Below are 24,751 nucleotides of genomic sequence, written 5' to 3' on the forward strand. Positions count from 1 at the left end.
ATTATTTTAATAGTGTAGATCATATAACTCCTTTATTTTTGGTAACATTGCATCATGTACTATGTACTGACATTTCAAATGAATTCAGGTCAATTCAGTTTTATTTATATGGTGCCAAATCATAAAAACAGTTGCCTCAAGGTGCTTTATAATGCAAGAGAAAAACCTACAGGTTTAGAGATACAACTTCAACACTCAAGCGCTGTTCACTCCACTGTGAGCAAACAACTGGTGACGGTGGGAAGGAAGAACTCCCTTTTAACAGGAAGAGACCTCTGACACGACCAAGCTCAGGGAGGCACAGCAATCTTCTACAACTAGTTGAAGTGAGGAAAAAGGAGACCATAGGGAGATGAAGAAAAAACACAAACCACTGAAAAGAGAAGACACAATTTCATGATATGCAGTAGTGATATATTTAAAAAAAAATAGGCAGGGGATACACTGTGCGTCACAGGAAGTAAAACAGTAGCAGCATAGCTAGGGGTCCTTCAGGTTTGCAAGATACAACTCTAACTATCACAAAGGAAAGGGTTAAACTTGACCTTAATGTGTATGTTTCATGAATCCAAACTGGGAGCTGGTTCCACAGGATAGGATCCTGATAGCTATGAACTCCGTGAACCTGTCAGTCTACAGTCTGAGAGTAAAATGCTCTGTTAAGATAAAATTACAATATAAGGTCTTTAAAATATCACAGAGATTTCATGGTAGTGGTTATTTTAAGTGGAGACCACCAGAACTCTGCACAATATCTTACTCTTAATCCTACAGTTTTGATTTAGCATTAAAAGCTGTAGACTGGGGGCAATTTGTGTTCATAAAGCTAGCATAGTGTGTCTTGTGTCATAATTTTATGCCACTATGAACTCATATGCTTGTGACACAGCACCTCTGTCTTCTCAGGTGCAACAAACTGCCCTGCTGATAAGCATCTTGCTTTATTAGCCCACTGCTTGGCTGGAAAGCAGAGGAAATACTAGTCTGCACTGTCAAGTGATACTGAATCCGAACAAGTTGAGGCTGTGGTAGAAAATATCCCCTGTGCAGGGTCTCTGGCCCCAAAAAGTCTACTATCCTTTGTTTTATGATATAGAGCCACCAAGAAAGGAAAAACTTCTTTTCATATATGTGTACTTGATATATACCTGCCATTAAGAGGGTAGATTATTTTGCAGTGGATGAATCACAGATGTCTCCACCTGCACTGGTAAAAACCCATTACTGGATTTTCTCCATAGTCATTGTGTAGTTGGTAGTCTTGCATGACAAAAATGCTCCAGGGGATGGAAACAATGCCAGTAACAGTATGTACAGTCCAGCGCAATCAGGGACAACACTGTGGCAGGAACTTATACTTGTGTGGTTTAGCTTTTTTTTATTTCTTCTTTTGCTGTCAAACATGGCTCTACTTTACAGCTACAGTCTGTTTAATAAAGACATGTGGAAGTGGACAAGTGTAAAATATTAGAAACACTCATCAGTACTATACAGTAAGGACTATAAAAAAAATAAAGCCTCCAAACTGACCAGCAAATAAAGTAATTCCTGTAAATCCAGAACTCTCGAAGTCTGAACTCTTTAAGGTCACATTAGACTCCCTTTCATTAAATGTGGGTGCACATAAACCGTGTGAATCTAATAATTTGGCTCATAAATTCTTTCCCACGGTGTTTTCATTATATGTCTAAACAAATAGTCCCCCCCTCCACACTTATCTGCGTGTTTAAGTATCACCACACGTCTTGGGCGAGCTGCGACATGCACAGAGGTTCCAGTCACAGAGTGCATTTGGCCCTGACTCAGCGATAAGCCGTCATCACGGTATTATCAATGTTACATGTGGAAAAAGTCGTAATTTATACTTACCAACAACACAGTGCTATATAATTACTGTTATCCTACTTTTTTTCTTTTTTTTAAGCTGGTGCCACTCAGATGGGCCGTATTTATGTCAATGAGCCAAAGTACCAGACCTGAGGTGGTTTTTTTTGCTTTTGTTTTTTTAGGTTTTAAAGGAGTGGTTCAGCATCTCTGCCACTTACAGATGAGTGAAATCTAAGCTGATAACAGTAAAAAAATTAAAGCAAGATCAGCACGTCAGGTCACACATACACACACTTTGAGCTTGATTTTTCATCAGTTCACTCTCAGGCTTGTTGACTGTGACGACTGAAGTATTTTTCCACACATGACATCACATTTGGAAAGTATTCTCACCCGCATCCCCCAGATTGAGCACTGCGACATGTAATTACTTGGAAATTTTGTCTTTCACTAGGTAAAGTAAAAGAGGACGCATGCATCCGTTGCGTTCTTCTCTCGTCTTGGAGGAGGTTAACGTATTTGAACTTGTACTTTGTGCTGGGTGGTACGCAGCGAACAGACCTGTGGAGGTGGCTGGTACCTTATCTGAGTTTGACATTCAAAAGGTTCTCGAGCTAGCAGCCCCCACCCCTCTACATTTATGCAACAGCCTCTTCCATTTAATTCACAATCTGACTGTTTTCAAGTGTTATCAAGACAATCATAACATAAAGCTGTTTATCTTTGCCCTTCAACTTTATAGATGTTTATTTCATGCAATATTAAAATACTCAAACCCCGTGGTAACTTTTATTAAGAACCAGCATAAGAAACGCTCAAACAGCTGCTATACCAGATTTGCCTTGAATCTAAACTTGATGAACTTTACTTGTTGCAGGCAGAGCCTTTCTGTTGAGGGCTTCAGCTGTCCTATTATTCTCAACACACACTTCAGCAAGAAGGTCTTCTGTGCTTCCAAATCGGCCAATGCGTCTATTCCTAGAGGCCCAGTCTTTGCAGAAAGGCGCATGCCATATTATTTGGGAAAAACATTCGGAGTGCTGGATGCATGCAGGACCACAGAGGAGAGCAATGTGAAGCAGGTGTGTGTGTTTTATCGCCTTTACAGTCAAGTGTGTAACATTTTATTTCAATTCAAAATGTAAAGTACTTGTTGACATAAAGAGGAAGGCGTTTAGGAGATTATACAAACCGTATTATGCCTCTAAAACTCCTGTCATCGGTTTAAGAAAATGACTGCACTTTATGATTATGTGTGCAGTAGGTTTCTACTGGCTGTAAGGTTTCTGCTCAGGTTTAGTCAATATGTATAAACACAAAACACTCAGAGGCTTGCATCAATGTTTTTTATGACTTTATAATTATGAAATCAACACTGAAAGAGTGTTGTTTTTTCCCCCAGGTTTAATCATGCTCACTTTATACAGATCTCAGATATAAACAATAAATGGTCTCAGTTGGATGCGGAATCACTCTATTCTGCTGCTGTAGCAATCAGAAGTGATTGATATATGTATATGTTTGATTCACTGAGTGAGTTTTAATAGCAGTACTTTCATGAAGTTTAGTTGATCAACTAAAAAAAGAACATTTAGCTGTTTTCTCCTTTATGGAGCTAAGAAAGGCAGAAATTGTAGTTCTCTTTTACTTGTGAAGGATCATACACTACATGGACAAAAGTAACACAGGTGTATAAAGTCCATGCAGTCTGCCTTTACAAACATTGACGCTGAGTGAATTCAAGGATGATACTGTAATAGGATGCCTTTGTTACAGTGAGTCAGTTTGTGAGATTTCAAAGATATTCCACAATCAGCTGTAAGTGGTATTGTTACAGAGTGGAAGTGTTTAAAAACCACAGCAACTCAGCCAAGAAGTGCCAGACCACGTAACATTATAAAGTGAGGTTACCGAGTGCTGAGACATATAGTGTGTTTAAAACAAATTAAATAAATAAAAAAGACCCACTAGCTGCAGAGCTGCTTGACTCCTCTGACATTAACATCAGCACAAAAAACTGTGTGCCACACAGCATTTCCATTAGCCAACCTCCGCCTGTGAAATGTGTAGGTGGCCCAGTACTTTTGCCCATATAGCTTTTATAGTCTTTTTTTCATTTCTTTGTCTGAGTGTTTTAAGAACAGTGTAAACTGGCCATGTTCGTCTGTGTATTTATGTATTGTTTATGCATTTATCCTAAAAAAAAAAAGGCTTAATTATTTAAAAACACAAACAACCTTAAAGTCTAGGAGCTTATTGCACTCTCTTCCAACAAAGATGTGTCTTATATTCATACTTGAATGTATTGGTGAGTGTCATATAGGGCATTTTCTAATAATAAGACATGCCTGCATTTTTTAAATGTTAAAATGTTAAAATGTTAATGTTAAAATATCTCTAAATATCAAATAATCTATTGATTATCTTATCAGTGAATGAATTGTTTGCTTATCACTAACTTCCAGATTCAATACATGTATTGTTTTATCCAGTTAACTTTGATTTTAAGCTCAGTAAGAAATCCAGATGTTCGTTCATTCATTCATTCATATCTGAGATGTTGAGACAAGTGACAGTTGACTGTTTATGCCTACAAACTTATCAAAGTACTTATCAGCGTAATCTTCTACCAGTCAGCTAACTGATTAAATAACCTATTCAGCTCTGAGAAGTCACACTTTGGGGCGATGTGATGTTATTTTCTTGTGTTTCTCTGTTACAGGTTGCTCAGTGCAGTTTGGGGCCTTCTAGAGTTTTGACAAGATACTGCGTCTCTCTCCTGGAAGCTATCGAAGGTCTCGGCCAGGCTGGCTCTGTGGAGCAAGATGTAGAGGTGGTTGTGCAGAGAGTTTACTCCATCCCCATTGCTGACTGCTCTCCTGTGTCCATCCTCAAACCAAGACTTCCCCTCAGGTCCTCTACAGCTCCTCCTGCAGAGAAAGGCAAAACAAGGTATTGTTGGGCGAGCTCATAATTGGGATCCCAGGGAGGCCTTTTGGTTTGTCACATGAAGCCAGAAACAGCTGGGGAAAAATGAATCGTATTTTATCTGCTGTGAGAGCTCTGCCCCAATTGAGATTATTCTTTTTGTTCAGATTTCATGCTAGTTTCTTTGCTCTCGGGCTTTGCATGCTTCTCCTCGGTGGCACGATGTGTCTCAGCGGTCGAGCTATTGTTCACAGCACAGCAGGCCCCACAAAGTGCTCACGCTGTCTCCAGCCATATGGCATTGCTTGACAAAGGACACAAACATTTCTAATTGAATCCAGCCCCTCTGTGAATGGTTCTGGCCAATTCTCAGGAAAGACAGCATGATGTTTTCAGAATCTCGTGCACCAGCAAGTCTGAGTTGAATTGTTGCCCGTTCGCACTCCTCTGGGTGGAGCAGCTTTGTAGCAGTTTTTTTTTCTTACCTTAATAAGGGGAAACCAAAGTGTTTTTCCTTCACATGTTAAAACATAATTCCTCTTGGTACTGCAGAAAATGTATGGTCATAAACAAATGAGGCAGATTTGTTTTTCCTTCATTTAATCAGCAAATAATTTAAGAATCTTTTTATTCATTTGTTTTGTTTTTTTTAAGACAAAACATTAACTGTTACACCGTGTGTCGCCTGTCAGTCATTTATCTGCAGTCTTCAGAATCTCCTTATGGACTCTGCTGTTTCGGTAAAATAGCCTAGTATCCTCTAGCATTCATTGACCAAAAGAGTTGCACAGTATAACTATGTTTGCCATGTTTCGCCCTTGGGAGGCGTTCAAGCAACAACCTGATCAGATACCTGCACCACTTTTTCTGGCTTTTTTTCACCAGAAAGATGCAGGGATTCCTCTCCCGACTGGGGATTTTTCACCAGGAAATCTATGTCCTATTATGTTGGAACCACTGCACCCAAGAAATGTAATTACACATTTGGTCGATGCTGCCCGCGACTGTTGTGATGGGCCTCATTAGTATCATTGACTCCTCTTGTCCTGTATATTTCAGGCTCCTCTTTAAACACAGTTTTTAAATTGATCAGTGACAGAATAACAATCATGGCCTTAATAATAAGGGATCATAATTATAGCATCAATTTTAGGACTCACATATGTCAGCAAATTCCTGGACCAAATATCACATTGGACGTGAGGCAATCTACAAATCACTAGAAAAACTTAAGCTCCGCCCCACAAAAAAATAACCCCAACAAAGAATTGGTACCCAGGATGCAAAAAGTTCCAGCATTTTATTTGTTTCTAAGTCATCGGTACACCACCACATAGTAAATAACCCATAATGCACATGCACATGCACAAGCGTCAATTCCGGCAAAGATGTTGGCAAATTGTGCGTGTTATGCCGTAGGCTCTATAACGATTCCTCCCTGTCTAAATCAGGCCTGAGTCTGAATGTGATCCCTTTAGTCACAAGCTCATGGCTGTGGGTAAGAGTAAGCCTCTGGATAGACTTTCTTTCATCACAATGACAGACTAGTACAACTGTAATCCAGCTGCCAAGCTCCAGGTCCTGTCTGCCCTCAGTGATAAATAAGACTGTGAGCCCTAAAACGAACAGAAAAATAAATAAATAATGCACCTAATTGGCTCAGGTGAGGAATTTCTTCTCCCTTGTAATTCACTCCCATCCTACCTGAAAATGCATATAGCTGTCCTTACTTTTTTTTTTTTTTTTTCGTAGGTATGTCATTTACAGTTCATTTCTAAATCATTGTGAAACTGTTTCTCTGGCAGATATTTGCTATTTTTAGTCATTGTAATACTACAGAAGGGCTGTATGTGGATCGTAAGGGCCCAGAACTTAGTTTGTTCACATGTCTTTGTATTTCCACTTCTGAGTTGTTATGTGGTCTGTGAAAACGATGGGAAACTGACAACCGTGTGGTCTTCTACTGTGAAGTGTATTTGAAAGGCGGTTTGCCCTCCTGGGCTCTGCAGAGTCACCCACCTATGACATTGTAGACAACTGTTTTGCTGCTAATAACCAGTTAGTTACACTTTGCAAAAAATCGAACAGATTTTTACATTCAGAGACTCACTCAGTTTTGGGGGGTTTTCACACTCTTAATATCTGACTACAAATATTTCACAATAAAAGCCACCTAACTAGACTGCTTTTAATTTGAAAAGGCTGTATTGAGTTTGAACTGTAATATACCAAGGGCACTTGTTGATGAAGTTCCAGCTTTGTGTTCTTGTGTTCAATGTAATAATTAGCCTTTTCTAACCCTAATCAAATAGTTTGATTGTCTAAACTCAGTCAAAGAAAGAATTTTGAAGAAAAAAAAAAGCAACTGAAGTGTTAAAGTAATTCCAAAGAAAGTATAAAAACGATGTGTGGGAAGTGAGCTGCGGTCTCTGGTATGAGAGGAGTAATTACTTACGTCACCCCGACTAGGCTCCAAAAATATGGGCATATTTTGTCCTTTTAGACCTGGAACAGCATCACTTTGTGTAGCTGAATGATTAGCTATGACACCAACAATAAAATAGTAAATGAAGAAAGGAAGAAGTCAAGTTCCAGGAACATAAATCTGATTACTTTTTGTAAGTATTTCATCGTCTGCCTTGAGGCTTTTTACATGTTTATGATCCTCTGACAGTATGGATCATGTTTCCGTAGACTGAGTCATTGGCTCATTAAAGTTTATTTGCTGTAAACAGGATACTTGTCCACTAAGGATGGAAAGTAGCTTTTCTTTCCCGTTTGATTCTGATTACCGTAATGCACCAAATTGTTCGCTTCCACTTTGCTGAGCATCACCATTAAGTCATGTGAGCGAGGTACAGGTCTCTCCTTCAGCCATGACCAAGTGGTAGCCGCTCAGTCTCACGTCTACTAGCGTTTCTTTGTAGATGTGTTTGAAGCCACCCATAAAATAAAATAAAAATCCTTCAAGCTTTGTTTTTGTTTCCAACAATGCCTGAGGTAAATATTTGTCTCCTCAGTTACCAAATGTCCTACTTTGTATGTAGCGCTGCATACGAGTGCGGCAGCAAATGACGCAGATGAGCGCGCCGAGACTGAACTAAAACAGTGAAGTTGCAATGAAATGAAACATGCTCGAATGCTCAGTAGAGCTGTGGTTTACTACCAGGGATGAGTAATGAATCTGTGGATTTGCCACACATAAAATGCAGGTTTGTTTCCACTGCAGATACAAGAAAATCTGTTTTTTGTTGTTTCATACATGCTAAATTATCAAAAATCCTCCAGTCTTACTGAAATGACTTGTTTGTGTGGTCTTGTAGTAGTTAACAAATCAGTAAGTGCTACATTTGAAGCAAATCCAGTAAGTATGACCTTCAGTTTCCTTGGCCTTCCCCAGGCATGTTGTTTTTGTCCTTTTGCTGAGTAATAAAAGCAGCGGTTTCTCCAAGCAGAGGGACCCGAGGGACCATCGACGGTAAGGGGAGGAGACCCCCGGTCAGCTGACAGGCTACATGAGCTGCGGTTGTAACATGACACTCCTGCCATGCTGCTTCTGTGGCTGGTAAACAAATGAGCTGCCCTCTGACCGGAAACACTCTTACCCTTTCCTCAGTTTCTCTCTGGCTCGACCAGATTCAGCAGCCTCGGGTTTATAGTGATAGGATGAAGGTGGGGCTGAGGTTAGCAGTCGATCACGAGGGTTCAAGTTTAGAATATCAGGATGACTCAGCCGCCTTTATTGTGACAGATGTGAAGATGGTACACAAAGTTTATTTTGTTTCCCAGCTGTTCCTGAATTTAATTTATTGTTATTATTACTATAATTTTTACTATTTATTTATTTATTTATTTATTTTTGATAACATGGGCAAGCTTTGCATCACTTTGATCACTTGTATGTCTTTTTATGAGAGGCTTTGCTTTGCATTGCTGCTCAGAAGTAACATCATGTGCTACAATCTGTTGCTTGTGTTATTTTTTTCAGAATACATGGCTGCTTTGCGGAGAGCGGTGTAGTTTACTTCGCAGCCCACTGGGCTCATTCTGTGTAAACACGAGGACAGTTTGTACCTCTCATGTTGTGTCCCTGGCCTCTATGACTCACTCGCCTGGTCAGCGCTCTTATTTGATCCTTTTTTTGTTTAGCCACTGTGTTAAAACACGAGGGAGACGGGCCAGTATGATATTTATGCCTGAAGAAGATGTTAAGTTCCCGTAAATTTGGGATGGAATAAACAAGGAGATTAACTGTTTGCAGGAAGTGGAGAGAGACTGGTTGTTTTTTCTTTTTCTTTTTTTCCTTCTTTTTTTCTTCGTTGAGCAGGAACACGATGTGCTGCAGGGATCCTGTTACAAACGTGTTTATCACTCTGCCTGCAGTGATTGGTGGACAGCACATAGGAAGGAATCCCGCCTGTCCGCCCCCCGCCAATGAGGCCTCTCTGCTGTATTCTTAATGTGTGGGACTTTAACTTGGTGTTTTTCCAAGTAATGTGAATGTGCGCTGGCTTCCATGCATTCGCAGTGTGCCTGAAAGAGTTCATATGTGTGTAAGCACAGACCCAGTGGATCGCACTTCCTGGAAGAAAACCTGAGTTGCTGAGAATTCTGTGATCGCTCACAAAAACAAATTCCTGAAAATGGCCTGTAACTAAAACTGGCCAGTCACTGAGGATATTTTTTCTTCTTCTTTTTTTTTTTGTGGGAGTGAGGAAGTAGGTCTTTGAACAGCTAAAAGGGCTGACAGAGGGGGGAGGTAGTTGTTTATGACAAGCCAGCACCACAACAAGTCCCGTCACCCTTTTCTCTCCAGTCTGTCAGGTGTCCTATCAAGTTTCATGCTTCAAGACTGAACATGCTCTACGAAAAGTAAAAGTGTATTTACACCAAGCAAGACTCTACCAGCTGTATTTATATTTTAGGAAAGGTCAGATGTTGATTTGTTGACAATGTCTGGCTTGTTTTGATAAAATGCAGCTTTTTTAATCACCCACGCTTTGTGCTGTTGGTAACTGTGGTTTTAAATGATTAATTTCTTTCTTTTTTTAAATGAAAATACTAAAAACTTTGTGCTATAGACCTCCAAAACTATTAGTGAGTGCATAAGAATCACAAAACAAGCTGTGATTAGCATTTCTAATGTCTAATGTTCTATTGAGTGTTTATCAGTAGCAAATGTGCTGTAATAAATACTCAATAGAACATTAGAAATGTGTATTAATGAACTAAAAGATTTTCAATGTGAACTTTATTTACTCCTGGTTTAGAAAAACTGCAATTTATGTCCTTTAAGAAAATAATTGTTTGGATCAGTGAAATATGAACACCTCCAGCAGAAAACACCAGGCTTGGTCAGGTGTGGACAAACAGAAAAGCATTGTTACTTTTGCACTTGTTCATGGGATTTGTCAACCAACAAACAAACATGCAAAAAATACAGCCAGCCTGTTTTCTCGAGATATTAAAAACGTTTAAAGTTGAGCCAGTTGTATTACTAACATATCTAAATGATACAATCAAGCAAACCATTTAATAGTTATTAGAGAGCGAATTCCCAAGTGCTAATGATATGTTTAACAGTCAAGTTTTTGTTTTGTCATAAAAAATACTTCATCCTGTATTTAAGCAAATGACTGATAAGTCGTCCATTTATCTAAAATACCTCGCAGTTTGTGGTTTCACATACTTGAGTGAGAAGTTTGCTGCTTTGCTCTGTTTTCTATGACTCTGATTCGAGGTTTAGTTATTAGTTGATCAAAATACACAATATGTTAGGGGCATACGAGGCCACCTACACATTACACCTACAGGAGCTGCTTTGCCATGGAAACCCATGCCACAAAGCCCCTAGTGCGAAGTTTATGCTGATGTTATTGAGTCAGCAATAACTTTTACCTCCTTTATCACATGTTGACCGACTTCTGTTAGTCAGCACTGGAGAGCCTTCTGCCCTACTGCTGTATGGTGTGGTTCACCGAGAGGACCTGCAACAGGTGGTGAGGAAGGCAGAAAGTGTTATCAGTGGAACTCTACACTCCTTTGGTAATAGTCACACTAGGCCACTGCGAGGGAAAGCCATTTGTATCCTAATGGATCACACCCACTAAAGACATCACCTATTCTTCCCGTCGCCCTCTGGGACCAGATTCTGAACAATGAAGTCCAAAACCAACAAAGTAACAGTTTTTTTCCCATTAGCAGTAAGAAGCATAGCCCCTTTTCCTCTCTGATGGTGTTTTCTAACCTATAGTTCATTTTCTTTGGTTAGTTCTTTTTTTTCCCCGTGGTTTGGTTTGTTTTCACACAGAGAAAAATCCAAGCGAACCAAAATGTGTTTCTACAAACTACATGAGAATGTTCAGTCCACTTATTGGCCAGATGTGTCTGGGGTGGGAGCATCAAAAGTAAATACAGCAAGAAGGTGCTGTGTTCTGGGCTACTGGAGAATTTACCTTTATTTTACTGCTAGCTGCTTGCCCGTACAGACCTTGCCACATTTATAGTACCTTGCCGCATCCTGGAATATAAAGCATAGTTGTCTACGGGAAGGTTATTCGGTCAAACTTGCAACCAATTGGTAGTTGATTTGGATAGAGGTCGGGTCCTGTTCACATCATAATCGAATCACTCCGGAGTTCATTTGGAACCACATCAAGACCACTTCCTCCAAAGTTGTTTCGGTGCAGTTGTTTTGGTCTGTACCAGAGTACAATTACTGCACTGTGTTCAATCTGCACAAACAAAGTGCATCAAGGGTATGATTTAAACTGACTGAACACCAGAGGTGTGAAAACACCCGAAGACTGGTGTAAGATCTGGAAGTTCAGTTTTAAACATGCTACCCTCAGATCTTGCAGTGTCACATCCAACTACACCCCAAAGGGTCATAGTATCATTGCGCATGTCAGAGGTGAAGTTGCTCAGTAGGACAATGGAGTGACCGGAGATTGGGAAGGTATAGGTCTACAGAACGGGTGGCCCCTGTGACCCGACCACCAGACACTCTCGTGCACGCCTCTGTCCTGGGCCTGGCTCCTGGATTGGGCAAGGTACCACGATCCATTGTTTTATTTCTTTTAACTCCATAAAAATCACCTTGCCCGCCTATTAACTTAAAACAAATAGGCATTTGGAGATCCTACCAGGTTGACCCCAGCAACATACCTCATAGGATTACTAGGGCACATAAAATGCTTCGCTATAGTGGGGATTCATGTGGGAGTCTGTTCTATTTTATGCACTTTGTAACTTTGCTCTGTGACTTTCTGTGGTGTAACACTTTGTGGCTGACTTGCCTAAATGCTTCCACTTCAGAATTTGAAAAGGTGCAAATGGTTGCACTTTACAGTAATATCAGTTCTAGCTGAGGGTGGAGTATCTTGGAGGGAAGAAATATCACAAACAGACTTGCTGCAATGGCAGCATCCTATTGCAGAACTACACTCAAATTTAGAGAGCTCTTTAAAACTATCAATTTTTCTACAAATGTTTGTAAAGGCAGACTGCATGGCTACGAGCTGGATTTGATACACCGGTGGCAATAGGACTGAAAACAAGGTTCAGACGAGGTGTGGCTATATATTAAAAACCTCCAAAAGAACTGGTTAATCAAGTTATAGTGTTAGTAGGAGTCCATGCTTCCTCCAGCTGTAGTCAATATAGATATAGATATAAATGTGTTTTTAAACATTACTGTGTTTTGGAAGAATTTTAAAGTTTTGTCTTTGACTTGCTGGCTGTTCCTTTCTCTGATAAACATCATGTATAAAATGAGCAGGGGTTCATTTACTGTGCTATACAGGCTGAACTTCTGCACTCATGTTTACAGCTTTGTAAGCGGAAAAAAAACCCCAGAGAGGGCAGCATTTGTCTCGGTCTGGTGTGTCAAAAATAACTTGTTAATTTAACAAAGTGTTGTATATGTCTGATTTGGGATTTTAGATTAAGCAAACAACTGAAAATAATCTTGGTTAAATCTTTGGCTTATACCACCGAGAGTCATGTCTGGAATGATATTTAGATATCTATTTCCAGGTCCTTCAAAACAAATACAGACAGAACCCAAGTATAGCAACAGAAAACATTTGTAGGCCCAATCAGTCGGTTAAAAACAGTCTCAAAACTTTCCTCTGTCTGTTGTATGCACATGCATCCACATGCATTATGGACAGTCCTCCCTTTTCCCTTGTTTTTCTTCCTCCTCCTCCTCCTTCTCTTCTACTTCTCTGGCCATTGCTTGTCTAACCAGGGGATATAAACTCTGCTGTTTACTCTCAGGGCTTGTACAGGGCTGTGTCTGGGCTTGACTGGGAGAGATAGTGGAGCCTGTAGCAGTTCAAGCTCTTCGCTCAATGGGAGCAGCAGAGTGCAGGCATACACAGCAGTTCACTGCCTCATAACTTTGTATGCCAAAGGTCTTCTGTGTCAGCGGCAACCTGTCAAACCAGCCACCAGCATTAACAGTCATAAATCTCAGGACTAATCCTGAACTACATGGGTGTAAATAAAAATTTTATTTCATTTAAAGGGGAATAAGAAAATATGTTACACTAATATTTTCAACACAAACACTTGTGCTAAACCATTTATTTCGACATTATTTATTGATCAGTTAATTTGCATTTACAATCAACCCATGTAACAAGCCAGTAGTTGCTGCTGAGTTTGATTAAAGTAATCCTGTTGTTACAGAATAACAAACCCTGACAAGTATTTGGTGGAAAATGCTTGTAATTATCTGCTTCTTTTGAAAAATCCATCTATATAACGTGTAAACATACATTCAAAGGATATTGCGTGAAGTTTTGAGGTACAAAATAGCAACGCTGTTTAAGTGGGTTCTGGTTTTGTGTGTACTGTTCACCTTTTCAAAGACACGTCTTAAATATATCTGGAGTTTGGAAGGTGGTGAATGGTGTCCCAAAAAAACACACCAACATGCTGTGGAAAGCAGTTTAAATAAACTGCTTCTAGCATATATATCATGGCCATATAGTCTGTCTATAAATATTTCGGTCTGTTCACGCTAAATGCAAATGAACTAAACTATGGTTACATTTAAAAGTCTGCAGAGACGCAAATTCATGCCAGTTATGTGTGATAAAATTTGTCAACTAGGCAGAAAAATTAGCTTCATGCTGGTCCCGAAGGCCTGTCAGTGATTCTCTTGATATCAACAACAATTAGAAATGGAGGACAAACCTAATGTAGGCATCTGTGGCCAGCTAGAGGTGAACGACTGAACCTTACGTTAATGCAGAGAGTCCTGAAAGAAAAGTGACTTCTTAGGAGGTCCTGAAAAAATACCGTCATTTGATTCAAGCTGTCAGGTGTACTTCACTTCATCCTCTCAGAGGGTGTTATGACAAATATTTATAGTTTTCTATAAATCTCTGACCACTGACAAGAGTCAAATGCACTTATCCTCCTTATACCACATTGTTTATGTATCTATTACAATACATATCCAGTTTCAAATGAAAAAGTGAGGTCAACATTTAAGAAATAAGCCCTGTAAGCCCTAAAGCTTAGGCTCCAGACTGCTCTGTTTTTTCTCCTCTTGGCCAAGTCACCTAGATCAGACATCACCTAAATGTTCACCTCAGGGACACAACTCTGTTACCACTCCCCTACAGTTCAAACCTTCTGTCTGTGGTGGTCAACCAATCAGAAGAAAGCAGGCTTAAGGGGAGAGAAGCAAGAACGGCTTGTTTAAGATAGAAAATGAACCTTAGATTTCTTTTTACTCTATTCAGTCAAAGAAGGAGTCTGAAATAAGCATAGCACTTACGAGGAAGGAAATGCATTAGGCATGTCTATTAAATACGTATCTTCAAGGTTATAGAAGGAGATTCACAAATTAAAAAAAAAAAAAAAAGTGATTTACTTAATATGTTAATAGTTAATCACTTAACTTTTCCCAGGTTGTGTGTGCTCGTCCAGGACAGCTACGGGATGTTCAGTGTGATCCAGCTGCAACTCCTGCCTTGTGAGGATGACCTCAGCAGGTACTGCCAGATGTGGCAGGGGAAGACCTGCATGCTGAGAGGCATTAAAGTGGTACAGCGGGTCACACGAGAAAGGTGAGACCCATATCTTCCACTTCTCTTTGTAATATTGTAATATTATACAGTTCTAATCGCATAATCACCCTGCATTAAGAACTATGTAACCCATAGTCCCCCTTCCCCTTTCTTCGCCCTCACCACCTGTGCTGTCATTTGGTTTTAACAGGATACACAATAATAGCGCATTAAAAAAGAGCACACGCACACACAAAGTCCTCTTTGCCTTTTTATCTACATTTCAGTTCCCAGAAATTGGGGGAAGTTCGTGCTATGACTGATACCAATCTTGCTTCACAGGTTATCTTGTCAGTCTTTAGCCATCAGGGACAAACTGCCCTGGGTGGATGCTTGTCATAGACAAGTCCTTTTAAGAAGTGTTTGTAAAGTAGCCTGGGGACCATATGCGCTGTGCTCAGTGACTCTCCAGTATGCTTATCTTTGGATGTCCTGATTTTTTTAAAGCATTAACAACCACATTTACAATACAGTGAGAACTGGCAGTGCTGTGGCTTTGAACAAGATTATTTTGTTCTGCCAGCAGTGTGACTGTGTTTACATGTAAAATGATACTGAGGTGCATACTCGCTTTTCCTCGTGAGTTTCCATAGTCAAGATCCCAGATTAGTAGCAGTTAGAAGAACTGACATGAGTACATTTAGACACCGACTGAAGGTATGTTTACATCCTTGGTATTTTCAGTGCCATCGCAGCCTATAATTTCCCCAGAGGGTGTCTGTGGTGAGACTCTGATGGATGGGCTATCTTCAGAGGTGCACATTGACCATCTTATTAGCTCAAGTGGCAAAACACGTGAGATTGAGTTAAATCAGGCATGTGTTTCTGAGAAATTGTGACTACTGGACTTCTAAGCATATCCTAGAAATCATACCGTAATGTGGACCTATTATGTGTTCCCTTATTATTTTTGTCATTTGTTGCAATGGTGGCTGCTCATATTAATCGTGGTCAGAGTATGTACGAGTAAATGAGGTGGATCAGACTCAGCTTCAGACAGTTTGTTTAACTCTTTGCTCTGTGTGATGTCAGTAAGGGTGGATATGCCTAATATGGTCTTCTCAGGAACACAGCTCTGCAGCCCCACCCACCTGCTGTTCAAACCTTCTGTTTGGGAGGAACAGGCTTAAGCAGGTAGCTTAAAAACGGAGGGAAGGGAACTAAAACAGCATGTTTGATACTGCATGGAGTGATACTCTTAGTCTTTATATTCCCTAAAAAGAAATTTACAGTCTCTCACAACAAGACGTGCTCTCCACCCATGTCTGTTCATAGTGTGTCTTAAAGATGTGAAACGTTGAAGTGGGATAGATTTGTACACCCAGAACCAAAAACCTAACATTCAGACAGACCATAAATCCACATTAAAGCAAACTAATTAACACCTCTGAGATAACAAGACTGCAAGAAGTCACTGCTGCTGATAAATAGAGAACAATTTTTTTGTATTTGTTTTTGAACCTCAACTCATGCTCACTTGGTTATAGTTACTTCATAGTGTCATACACCAGTTATATGGCAGATCTTGGTTTGATCTTTTTTTGGCCAAACCAGAAATATCTGAAATTGATGGAGATCAGTTAAATCTGCTGCACGCGTTTCAGCTAGCAAACATATTGCTGTCTTGCCAGTTGTTACATGAGAAGTTTAACACAACTCTCGTGTCTGTACATTAAATATCAGGCTACATGTAGCAGGGCTGTATGTCAACATAACGACACTTGTTTTAGGTATCTTTTAGTTGTTTTAGGCTATCAGATTTCCTCAGGTCTTTATCGTATCCCGAGCTAACTTGATGTTATTTTAGAGACAGATATGTGAGTGTCAATAAGCCCTTGTCACCGAACAATGGTTGAACTATTCTGTTACTGTATCAGCCTGGCATGTGAGCTGTATGGGTTGTCATTAAGGAAACGATTGATTGATTGATCGTGGGTTTTGTTTTTTGTTTTTTTTTTGGAGATTTGCCAACAAAATCAAATAGAAAATGCGTAATGATCAGTCATCACCCACTAACAAAAGAGATTCAAGTATCACTAACAACAGACTGCGGTGGCCATTACCACTTGTTGCATTCAGATGCGTGTGCTTAACTTTTGTTAAACTAAGTATTCAAAGGCAGCATTAAAATCCCTGCGTCCTGAATGAGACCTGTTAGCTTGTCATTACTCATCCTTGAGCAGTCCTCACTGGACTCAACTGGGCTGCAGAACCAGTTCCACACAAAGAAACTCTGTGATTAGAGGCTGACTAACAGGTTGTTAACCACTGGGTGATATGACAGCTCACACATGCACAAGTTGGCAGCTCTCACCTAAGCAGAACTCAGAAGGGGCGTCTTAGAAAATAGACAAAAGAGCGGGAGACTGACGTGATATGCTGGAGTTGCGACTTGCTGTTATTCCCCCGTTTGTAATTATTGAGTCCTTACTTGGAGTTTGACGTCACTTAAACATCATAAAAGCACATCCAGTTTGATCCTGCTCCAGTCTGTCATTCCGGTGATTAAGACTGCGGTGAGAAATGGCAAATGTCAGTCATCAGGGCTTAAAGTCACGGACAATTCATGTCACTTGTAATTGGTTTTCCAAACCTTGTTATTTTTGTGCCACAATAATATCATAATTTGCACAGGGTGTGAATGTTTCCCAGCCTTTAACCTGCCGGTAAGAAGCAGTTTCAGCGTGGTTCTCCTCTCTGCCAGCCCGAGCATGCTCACTGTTAATTCTAGGTGCTGTTAGGACAAGCTCTGTTTTAGCAGAAAACTGTTTCAGTGGAAGTGAAACTGGCTGTGAAAGCTCCCCATCTCACTTATTCACTAGTTTCACCTCCCCATCCCCCCACCCCCGTGCCCCTCTTTTCACATTTTCTCTCTCCCAAAAAGTTGATTCAGTTCATCTGGTCTTAGTATTTTCAGCAACCTTATAAACCCTAAAGAAACCTGCATTCAGCTGAGACCAGAGAAGTCACTTGGATGAGTGATAAAACGTTTCTCCCACTGAAAACACAACATCCACATAACAGAAGCAACTTTTTGTTGATTACCTGAATGATTGAGCATACATCAAGGTATTTTCTCTCTCTCTCTCTCTCTTTTGTCTCACTCCCAGGAGCTCCAGGCTTTTCAGCTTGATAGACAGCCTGTGGCCCCCAGCGATGCCTCTCAAGGATCATGGAGACTCACTTAGTATGCCAAGTGTAAGTCCTCACTGTAGAGATAATTCAGCTGAGCCCTATAACAGGAGCTGAAACCAGATTTAACCTGCTGATAGTTTTGTATTCAGCTGATCAGTTGTTAAGCCTTTAAAATGGCCCAAGGTATCATTTAAAACTTGTGATTGAAATGTCTATTTTTTTTTTTTTAATTCAGATCCCAAACAAAATCATTAGCACTGTAGTAAAATAATTTCTAAACCAATTTTTGTTTATTTTGCAATGCTTTATTTCCAAGTACAATCCTTTTTTTTTTAAATTCGGTGATCAGAAATTAGATTAAATATTTCCCTCCAATAAAGCAGGAACAAGAGGACGTGGACTGACCATGCTTACGTTGCGAGTCAAGTAAAACCACAAACTAATAATGAATGAATTCAGCTACTGTTGCAGCCCTAATTAATTACACATATGTTCAGTTTGCATTGTTATACAACACAGAAAGAAATCCCCGAAAACTGTGACAACTGAAACGCAACAGGAATGAAACTGCTTTTATATAAACTGTGAATTTAGTTGACATCCTGATAACCAAATTGAACTTTGAACTTCTTTCCTCCTCATGCTCGCTCATTCAGAGATGCGATCTATAAGTTGGCAGCAACCAGCTGATGTTTTCTTCCAGCATACGTGAAACCTGCGGTAGAGATTTCGGTGAAAAGTCTGTCCCAACAAAACAAAAGAAAATAGGAGAAAGACATTTCAGAGTCACAGTTTTTGTTTAACTGCATTTGTTTCATCCTTGCTCACAGCACTTTTAGCACAGATAAAATCACCCTTCTTAACCCCACCCACTGACTAAACTCTGCTTGGTCATTATTGAACACACCACCCAACCTGCCTGAATCACATATCAAATTTGAGATGTGGGCGGTGGTTCACAGAGCTCTGGAACCACTTTGAGTTTGTAGTTGTCTCTTATTTCCAGCTTTTTCTTGCAATAAAACAGGAATGTAGCATTGCTGAAGAGTCAAACGGATCATTTTAACAAAGGGGAAGTCAGCATAGAGCAGCTTAATTAAATTAGATGAAACCATGAAAACGTCAAAAAGAGAAATCCACACTGCCAATTTCCAAAATGTGTTTTCATTCATCTCCTTTGGTCTCAGTGTGTAGAGCTCTCAGGGCCGTGTGAAGGCAGTAGACTGCTGAGAACGCTCTGTGACTTAGCCGTGTCCTGTGTCCACAGGAAAGCCGATCTTTGGCTCCATCTCCGAGTTTCTGCTACCTGCTGTCAGGCCAGGAGAGCTCAGTGGAGCCCACCGAGGATCAGACTGCTTCCCTGCTTTACCTTCACCCTGCACAACGTACCTTACGAGACATACTGCAGGTGAACAGTTTCTCAGAGCACGCACACAGAAATCTTCAGCAGATTGAGATAAGTTATCTTCAGCAGATTGATTCAAACCTTTTCTTTTTCAGAGCGAGACGAAAACCTGCCGCTGCACTTTTATTGCCACTGTTTTATACAAGAGAATGCAGGTATTGTATCTTTATTGTCACGCCACAAAAAGAGCAATTTAATTGAACCTCTGTTAAAGAACAGAGCAAACACTCTGCCCTCTGGAGCGCCGCAGTCTTCCTGTTGAGATCATTTGAACTAACGTGCTGATAAGCTCTGACGTAGACTGCAGAGTTCATATCGCCCGGTCTATGACAGCCTGTGCGAGGCCTCGCTGTTCTTCACCATTGATTGGTGAAACCTTTAAACTTTGACCAAGATGAGATAACAGCTCAGATCAAAGTGGTGGACTTTGCCATGCACTCACCGCACTGAAACACAGTTATTTAACTTTTTAGTGTTCTTGCACTCCTTCAGCAGCATTGTTTGTTGATTGATTCCTCTTTTCGTAGCTCTTTTCAAGCAATTCTTCTACAGAAGTGATAAATACCATCTGATTTCTGCTTTGTAAGCTATGTTGTGTCATGTTTCCTTTAATTGGCCTCTTTCTAGGTCATTTGGGTTTCCACGTAATTCCCTGCCTGTGTTCTTTATTGTCTTTGTCTTTGTCTCTGTTTCTTCTGCAGAACACTGATGTAGGCCAGGGTGAGGTTTGGTTGGTGCTCACCGACCCGAGTCTACAGGAGGAGCAGTCAGAGAGGCCGTGCAGGCGCACTGTGCCTCTGTGTGTGAACACTTCCTGTGTGCTCACTTCCTCCGTCCTCAAAACACTAAACTCTCCCGCTGTCTGTCGCCTGTCGTTCAGCGATGCCATCAAAGAACACGGTAGAGCTTTATGTAAACCATTCGAGCATTAACAGTGGCCTCATGTGTGCAAAAGTCACTCTCAGGGAGGGAAAGCAAAAGAGCTGCATTTAAAATTGTGTTCATGACGAAATCAAAACTGGGATCATCAGCTTCATAAACTTAGAGTGTTGTAGCACTGGTAGGTATAAAATAAAGCATCTATGGTTACAAATTTTATGATTTGTTACACTGTTAAACTGCTGTATGACTGTTTGAGGTGGTATTCAGTAGTTCCCAACCACATGGATGGACCCCAACAAAGGTCATACATCAAAGCAGCTGCTATACAAATACCTTTTTTAGGGCAGATGATGTTGATAACCTTTCATTTCAGACATAAAACAACAATTTATACATATACACATCTAGACAGATGCCTGTTTATACAAGTACGCATACGGATGTTTACACATATGTGCTCAAACAAAATCTAAATAACCAATCATCAAGTTTGAAATAGAAGAGGAAGAAGTATGTTCATAGTTATTAATCCCTGAGGTCTGAGAAAAATGGCAGGAGGCGGGGCTTAATATACTAAGATTTTGATTTGGAGTGACCAGGATGCATGGGAATAAAAATGACAACTCAGCTTGAGAAAAAAGTTTGTTGGAGAAGAGTTAGAGAAGCAGGGCTGAGATGGTTTGGACAGCTTTGTACAGATGGATATATTGGATAAAGGATGTTGAGGATGGAGGTGCCAGGAAGGCAGTAGGTGCCTACTGCAGGGCACAGCCAAAAGGCCTAACGACTGCAAACATGAGTTTGGTCTGAGGACCTGAGCGCTGTGAATAAAGCAGTGGTAGAAAGGTTAAAGCAGGTGAGAAGTTTAGAGGTGAAATGTTTCTGGTGAAACTGATAACAGGACACAGACATTTGAAGCTTTAACTAGGAAAGTGTAAGTACCTCAAAATTGTAGTTTAAGGATTTTGTTTTAAATTTCAATCAGGCACAGTTCCCATCACTGTGGTTGTTGTAGCTCTGTACTTATTACTTAATCAGACATTAAAAAATACATTTTATTATTGTAAAAGTCACATTTGTTGGAAAGCTCCGGAGAGCTCAGTGCAGTTGCTCCCAGAAGGAGTCCTCGTTTCCAGAAATTTAGCCAAAGTCAGCATGATTCACAGCTGGTATGGGAAATGTGACGAGATGAGGCTGCCAGGGTTTGAGCTGCAAGAATTATACTAAAAAAAAGTGGGTTTTTTTTTTACAGAAGTTAGTCACTAGTTTTCAGTATTTATACAGTTATGTCCATAAGTTTCAGACTGTGACACATTTTTTTATTTTATTTTTTTATTTCACCTAATCAAGATGTGATCAAAGTGCAAACATTCAGCTTTAATTTGAGGGGATTTCCATTACTGTTTCAAAATTGCAGTCATTTTTGTATTCATAGTAACCCATGTTCATAGCCTCAAAGTCAATTGTTACAAACTAGCATAATTTTAAATATCAGGGTTGTTTTAATACTTTGTTGAGAATCCTTTGTAGTGTCTTCCTGAAGTATAGAAACCATGGATCCATAGACCTTTGAGTTTTGTGTTTCCTCATTTGCTCTATTAGGGGTTTAATGCAGCCGCCTTCAGTTGCTGCTCGTTTGTGGGTCTCTCTGCGTTCAGTTTTATAACTGAACAGCATATTTCATTGGGTTGAGATCAGGTGATGGCTTGAGAAACGCTTAGGGTTGCTTTTACAGTTTGCTCTGGGTCATTATCTTTCTGTGAATCTGAGCAGAGAGTATAGATATGTAAACATCAGAGTTCATCCTGTTACTTCTATTATCAGTCACATCATCAAAACTTTTTTATCTGCTTGTATTTGTTGTGGAAAAATTAGAAAATGGGACTCGCCTAATGTCGAAAATGTCACAAAACTGTTTGTCAACCAAGAGTCGAATTAATTTTGAGCCTTTAAGGGGGACAAAGTATAAAATTGGCTGCAATTCCTGACCAGTTATTCCAATACATTTGGTTAACCGCTCATATTAAAACTGAAAAGCTGCGCTTTATTTACATCACATTGCATTTTATTTAAAAGCCTTTGTGGTGGTGAACAGGGGAAAAGTTTAAAACGCGTCATTGCCCAGAAACTTATGAACCTAACCGTACTTGCACTACATTATATTTTGTTTTTTGTACTTCTGCATGGCCAGCTGAAGCCCACCTGTAAAATCAGCCATCAGAAGCATGCGGTGCTTCCTGTTTTCCCTTGGCAGTTTCTACTTGGTAGTTTCTACATCTTTACCACAGTAGCAGTTTTAAGACTAGAACTTGTTCTTTCAATGTGATATTTCATTTTTGGCATTTGCACCTCCAGGTGTCCTTCTCTGTGCAGAGCAGTCAGTTATTCAGGTATGCTCCGACGGTTGCCTCGAGTCCACAAACAGGCCAGAATTACTTTTGCAGTCGCTGCCTGAGCCCCAGGCGAAGACCCTGCCCCAGCCTGCGAGACTGGATCCACTGAGTCTGGAGACCACACCCAACTCCCTCTGCACTCTCACAGGTCTGCTTCTGCCTTTCACTCGATCCCGTGCTTTTCCATTTAGCTCAATTCCTGGAGAACATGGCAAGTGTGTGCTTACAGCGCAAGAAGAGGCTTTGGTGTGGATGCAGGAGTTTGCACTCTGTTTGTTAGTCACTGTCCTCAGGTTGAATTGTAAAGGATTTTTTTGCAAACAAAAACATGAAAAATGACTGGATTCTTGTCCATTCCTGTTACATTTTTTCACTAAACCGCCTGCCTCCCCCGAAGCTTTAAACTTCTGGTGACAATGAGTTACAGTTTGAGGGAACGTTGGTATTTTCCCTCAATTGTTTTTTGTGCACACAAGCAGTCTTGCTGCTTTTAGGGATTTATAATGTTTGCTAACACCAGTTATGATCGCCACCAGCTGCCACATCTGAAACATAAATGATAAACTACTCGTATGAGTTCTAATTAAAGTATATATCAACTAATTAAATTTATTGCCACCAACCTCACTTACTTTGGTTAAACATCCTTGCTTTGAAGCTTTCTTGGTTTGTTTTTCTCCAATTATGTAAATGTGGTGTATTATAGAGCTGCTTCAAGCAGATAATAATCTACATCTGCTGATTTCATGTCAGCATGGAGGGCGAAAATCACACTGTGTTCTGGCCTCTGTTGCTCTACATGTTTGGTCAGATGGCTGAATGAAAATAAAACAAGCTTGTGTCTTGCACTCACACCTTCTGGAAATCACCAGTGGAAAAAAAAAGGCCCAAAATGGAAAGTACAAGAAGTTATTATCAGGTTTGAATTTAGTATCCTGTGTAAGGATACAAAGTCGTGGGGCTGCAACTGTGGTTGTCAAGTGTGATGATGTTTAGGCAGGGAGTGCGTCTTTGCTGCATTTATCATGACAATCTCAGATAAAAATTGAAAGGGATGTGTTTATCGCTTACACCCTGTCACCAGCATGCACACATTTTCAAACTTGTGCGTCGAACATTTATCACTGTTCCTTTGGCTAAAAATATCAAGAAATGAAAAAGAACCGGTTAAAAACAGAAACTAAAGTCTTGCAGAGCTGTGCAGCATGCATGAATGTCCCCCCCTGTCATTTCTAATGGTTTTGTTTCTGTCTGCAGGTGTGGTTGTCGGTGTGGATGAGAGCACGGCGTACTCGTGGCCTGCCTGTAATCTTTGTGGAAGTGACAACTTAGAGCTTTCAGCTGAAAGGCCGTAGGTCCTCACAATTAAGCAAACTAGCTTCATGTTTGTCATCCTGGCAGATGTATCACATCATATTTGTGTTCTTCTGCAGTCAGAAGTTCCACTGTGTTTCTTGTAAGTCTGCCGTGGATAAGCCGCACACAAAGACTCAGCTGGAAGTCTTCCTGACTTCTTCTTTATTAAGTAACTGCACCATGAAGGTGAAGGTGAGAACAGCATCGCAGGCTTTAAGAAATCCAAGTGTTTCAGGGCTGTACTTAAAAGAATAGTGTAATATTTAAAAAATATATTGTTTATTACTTCTTCACATTTTATGTTTCTGTGATGGTTAATCAACACACCCTGATGAATTTTTCGACTTCTCAGAGAAGTCCACTGTGCCGGCTCAGAGTTTCTGACAGATTTCTTGTTACGTTCCCCTGGGGGGGGGGTCTAGGCGGTGAGGGGGAAGTAACAAAAGTGACCGGGTCAGAAAAAGGAGTCAAGGAGGCGAAACAGTTTAAATAAAACAGTTTTATTGAAGTAAGTCAACTAAAAGAGACGGACAAGCCGTTATCACCATAAAACACCAACAAAACACAGGCGTTGGTCAAATAAAGCAAAAAGTCAAAAGGAAAGCGCAGCTCACTAGCTGGAAACCACACTACACAGCTCACTAGCTGGACAACACACTACACAGCTCACTAGCTGGACAACACACTACACAGCTCACTAGCTGGAAACTACCGCAAACACTCAGCTCACTAGCTGTACC

At 40.3% G+C, this 24,751-nt stretch overlaps 1 protein-coding gene across 2 annotated transcripts in view; it reads left to right on the forward strand.

Moving 5' to 3' along the window:
- Positions 1 to 24,751, forward strand: part of spidr (scaffold protein involved in DNA repair) — a 43,875-nt gene that overhangs the window by 15,665 nt on the left and 3,459 nt on the right. Inside the window, exons 9-18 of one of the 2 annotated variants that reach the window (XM_080907442.1) lie at positions 2,705 to 2,909; positions 4,550 to 4,779; positions 14,682 to 14,840; positions 17,951 to 18,038; positions 19,243 to 19,383; positions 19,476 to 19,535; positions 20,082 to 20,280; positions 22,618 to 22,803; positions 23,913 to 24,006; positions 24,089 to 24,203. In XM_080907442.1, coding sequence (XP_080763568.1) covers positions 2,705 to 2,909; positions 4,550 to 4,779; positions 14,682 to 14,840; positions 17,951 to 18,038; positions 19,243 to 19,383; positions 19,476 to 19,535; positions 20,082 to 20,280; positions 22,618 to 22,803; positions 23,913 to 24,006; positions 24,089 to 24,203 — 1,477 coding nt within the window. The remainder of the gene's footprint in view (positions 1 to 2,704; positions 2,910 to 4,549; positions 4,780 to 14,681; positions 14,841 to 17,950; positions 18,039 to 19,242; positions 19,384 to 19,475; positions 19,536 to 20,081; positions 20,281 to 22,617; positions 22,804 to 23,912; positions 24,007 to 24,088; positions 24,204 to 24,751) is intronic. The other variant, XM_080907443.1, reaches the window with a different exon arrangement.

The sequence above is a fragment of the Rhamphochromis sp. 'chilingali' genome (assembly GCF_963969265.1).
Source record: "Rhamphochromis sp. 'chilingali' genome assembly, chromosome: 16".
NCBI lineage: Eukaryota > Metazoa > Chordata > Actinopteri > Cichliformes > Cichlidae > Rhamphochromis > Rhamphochromis sp. 'chilingali'.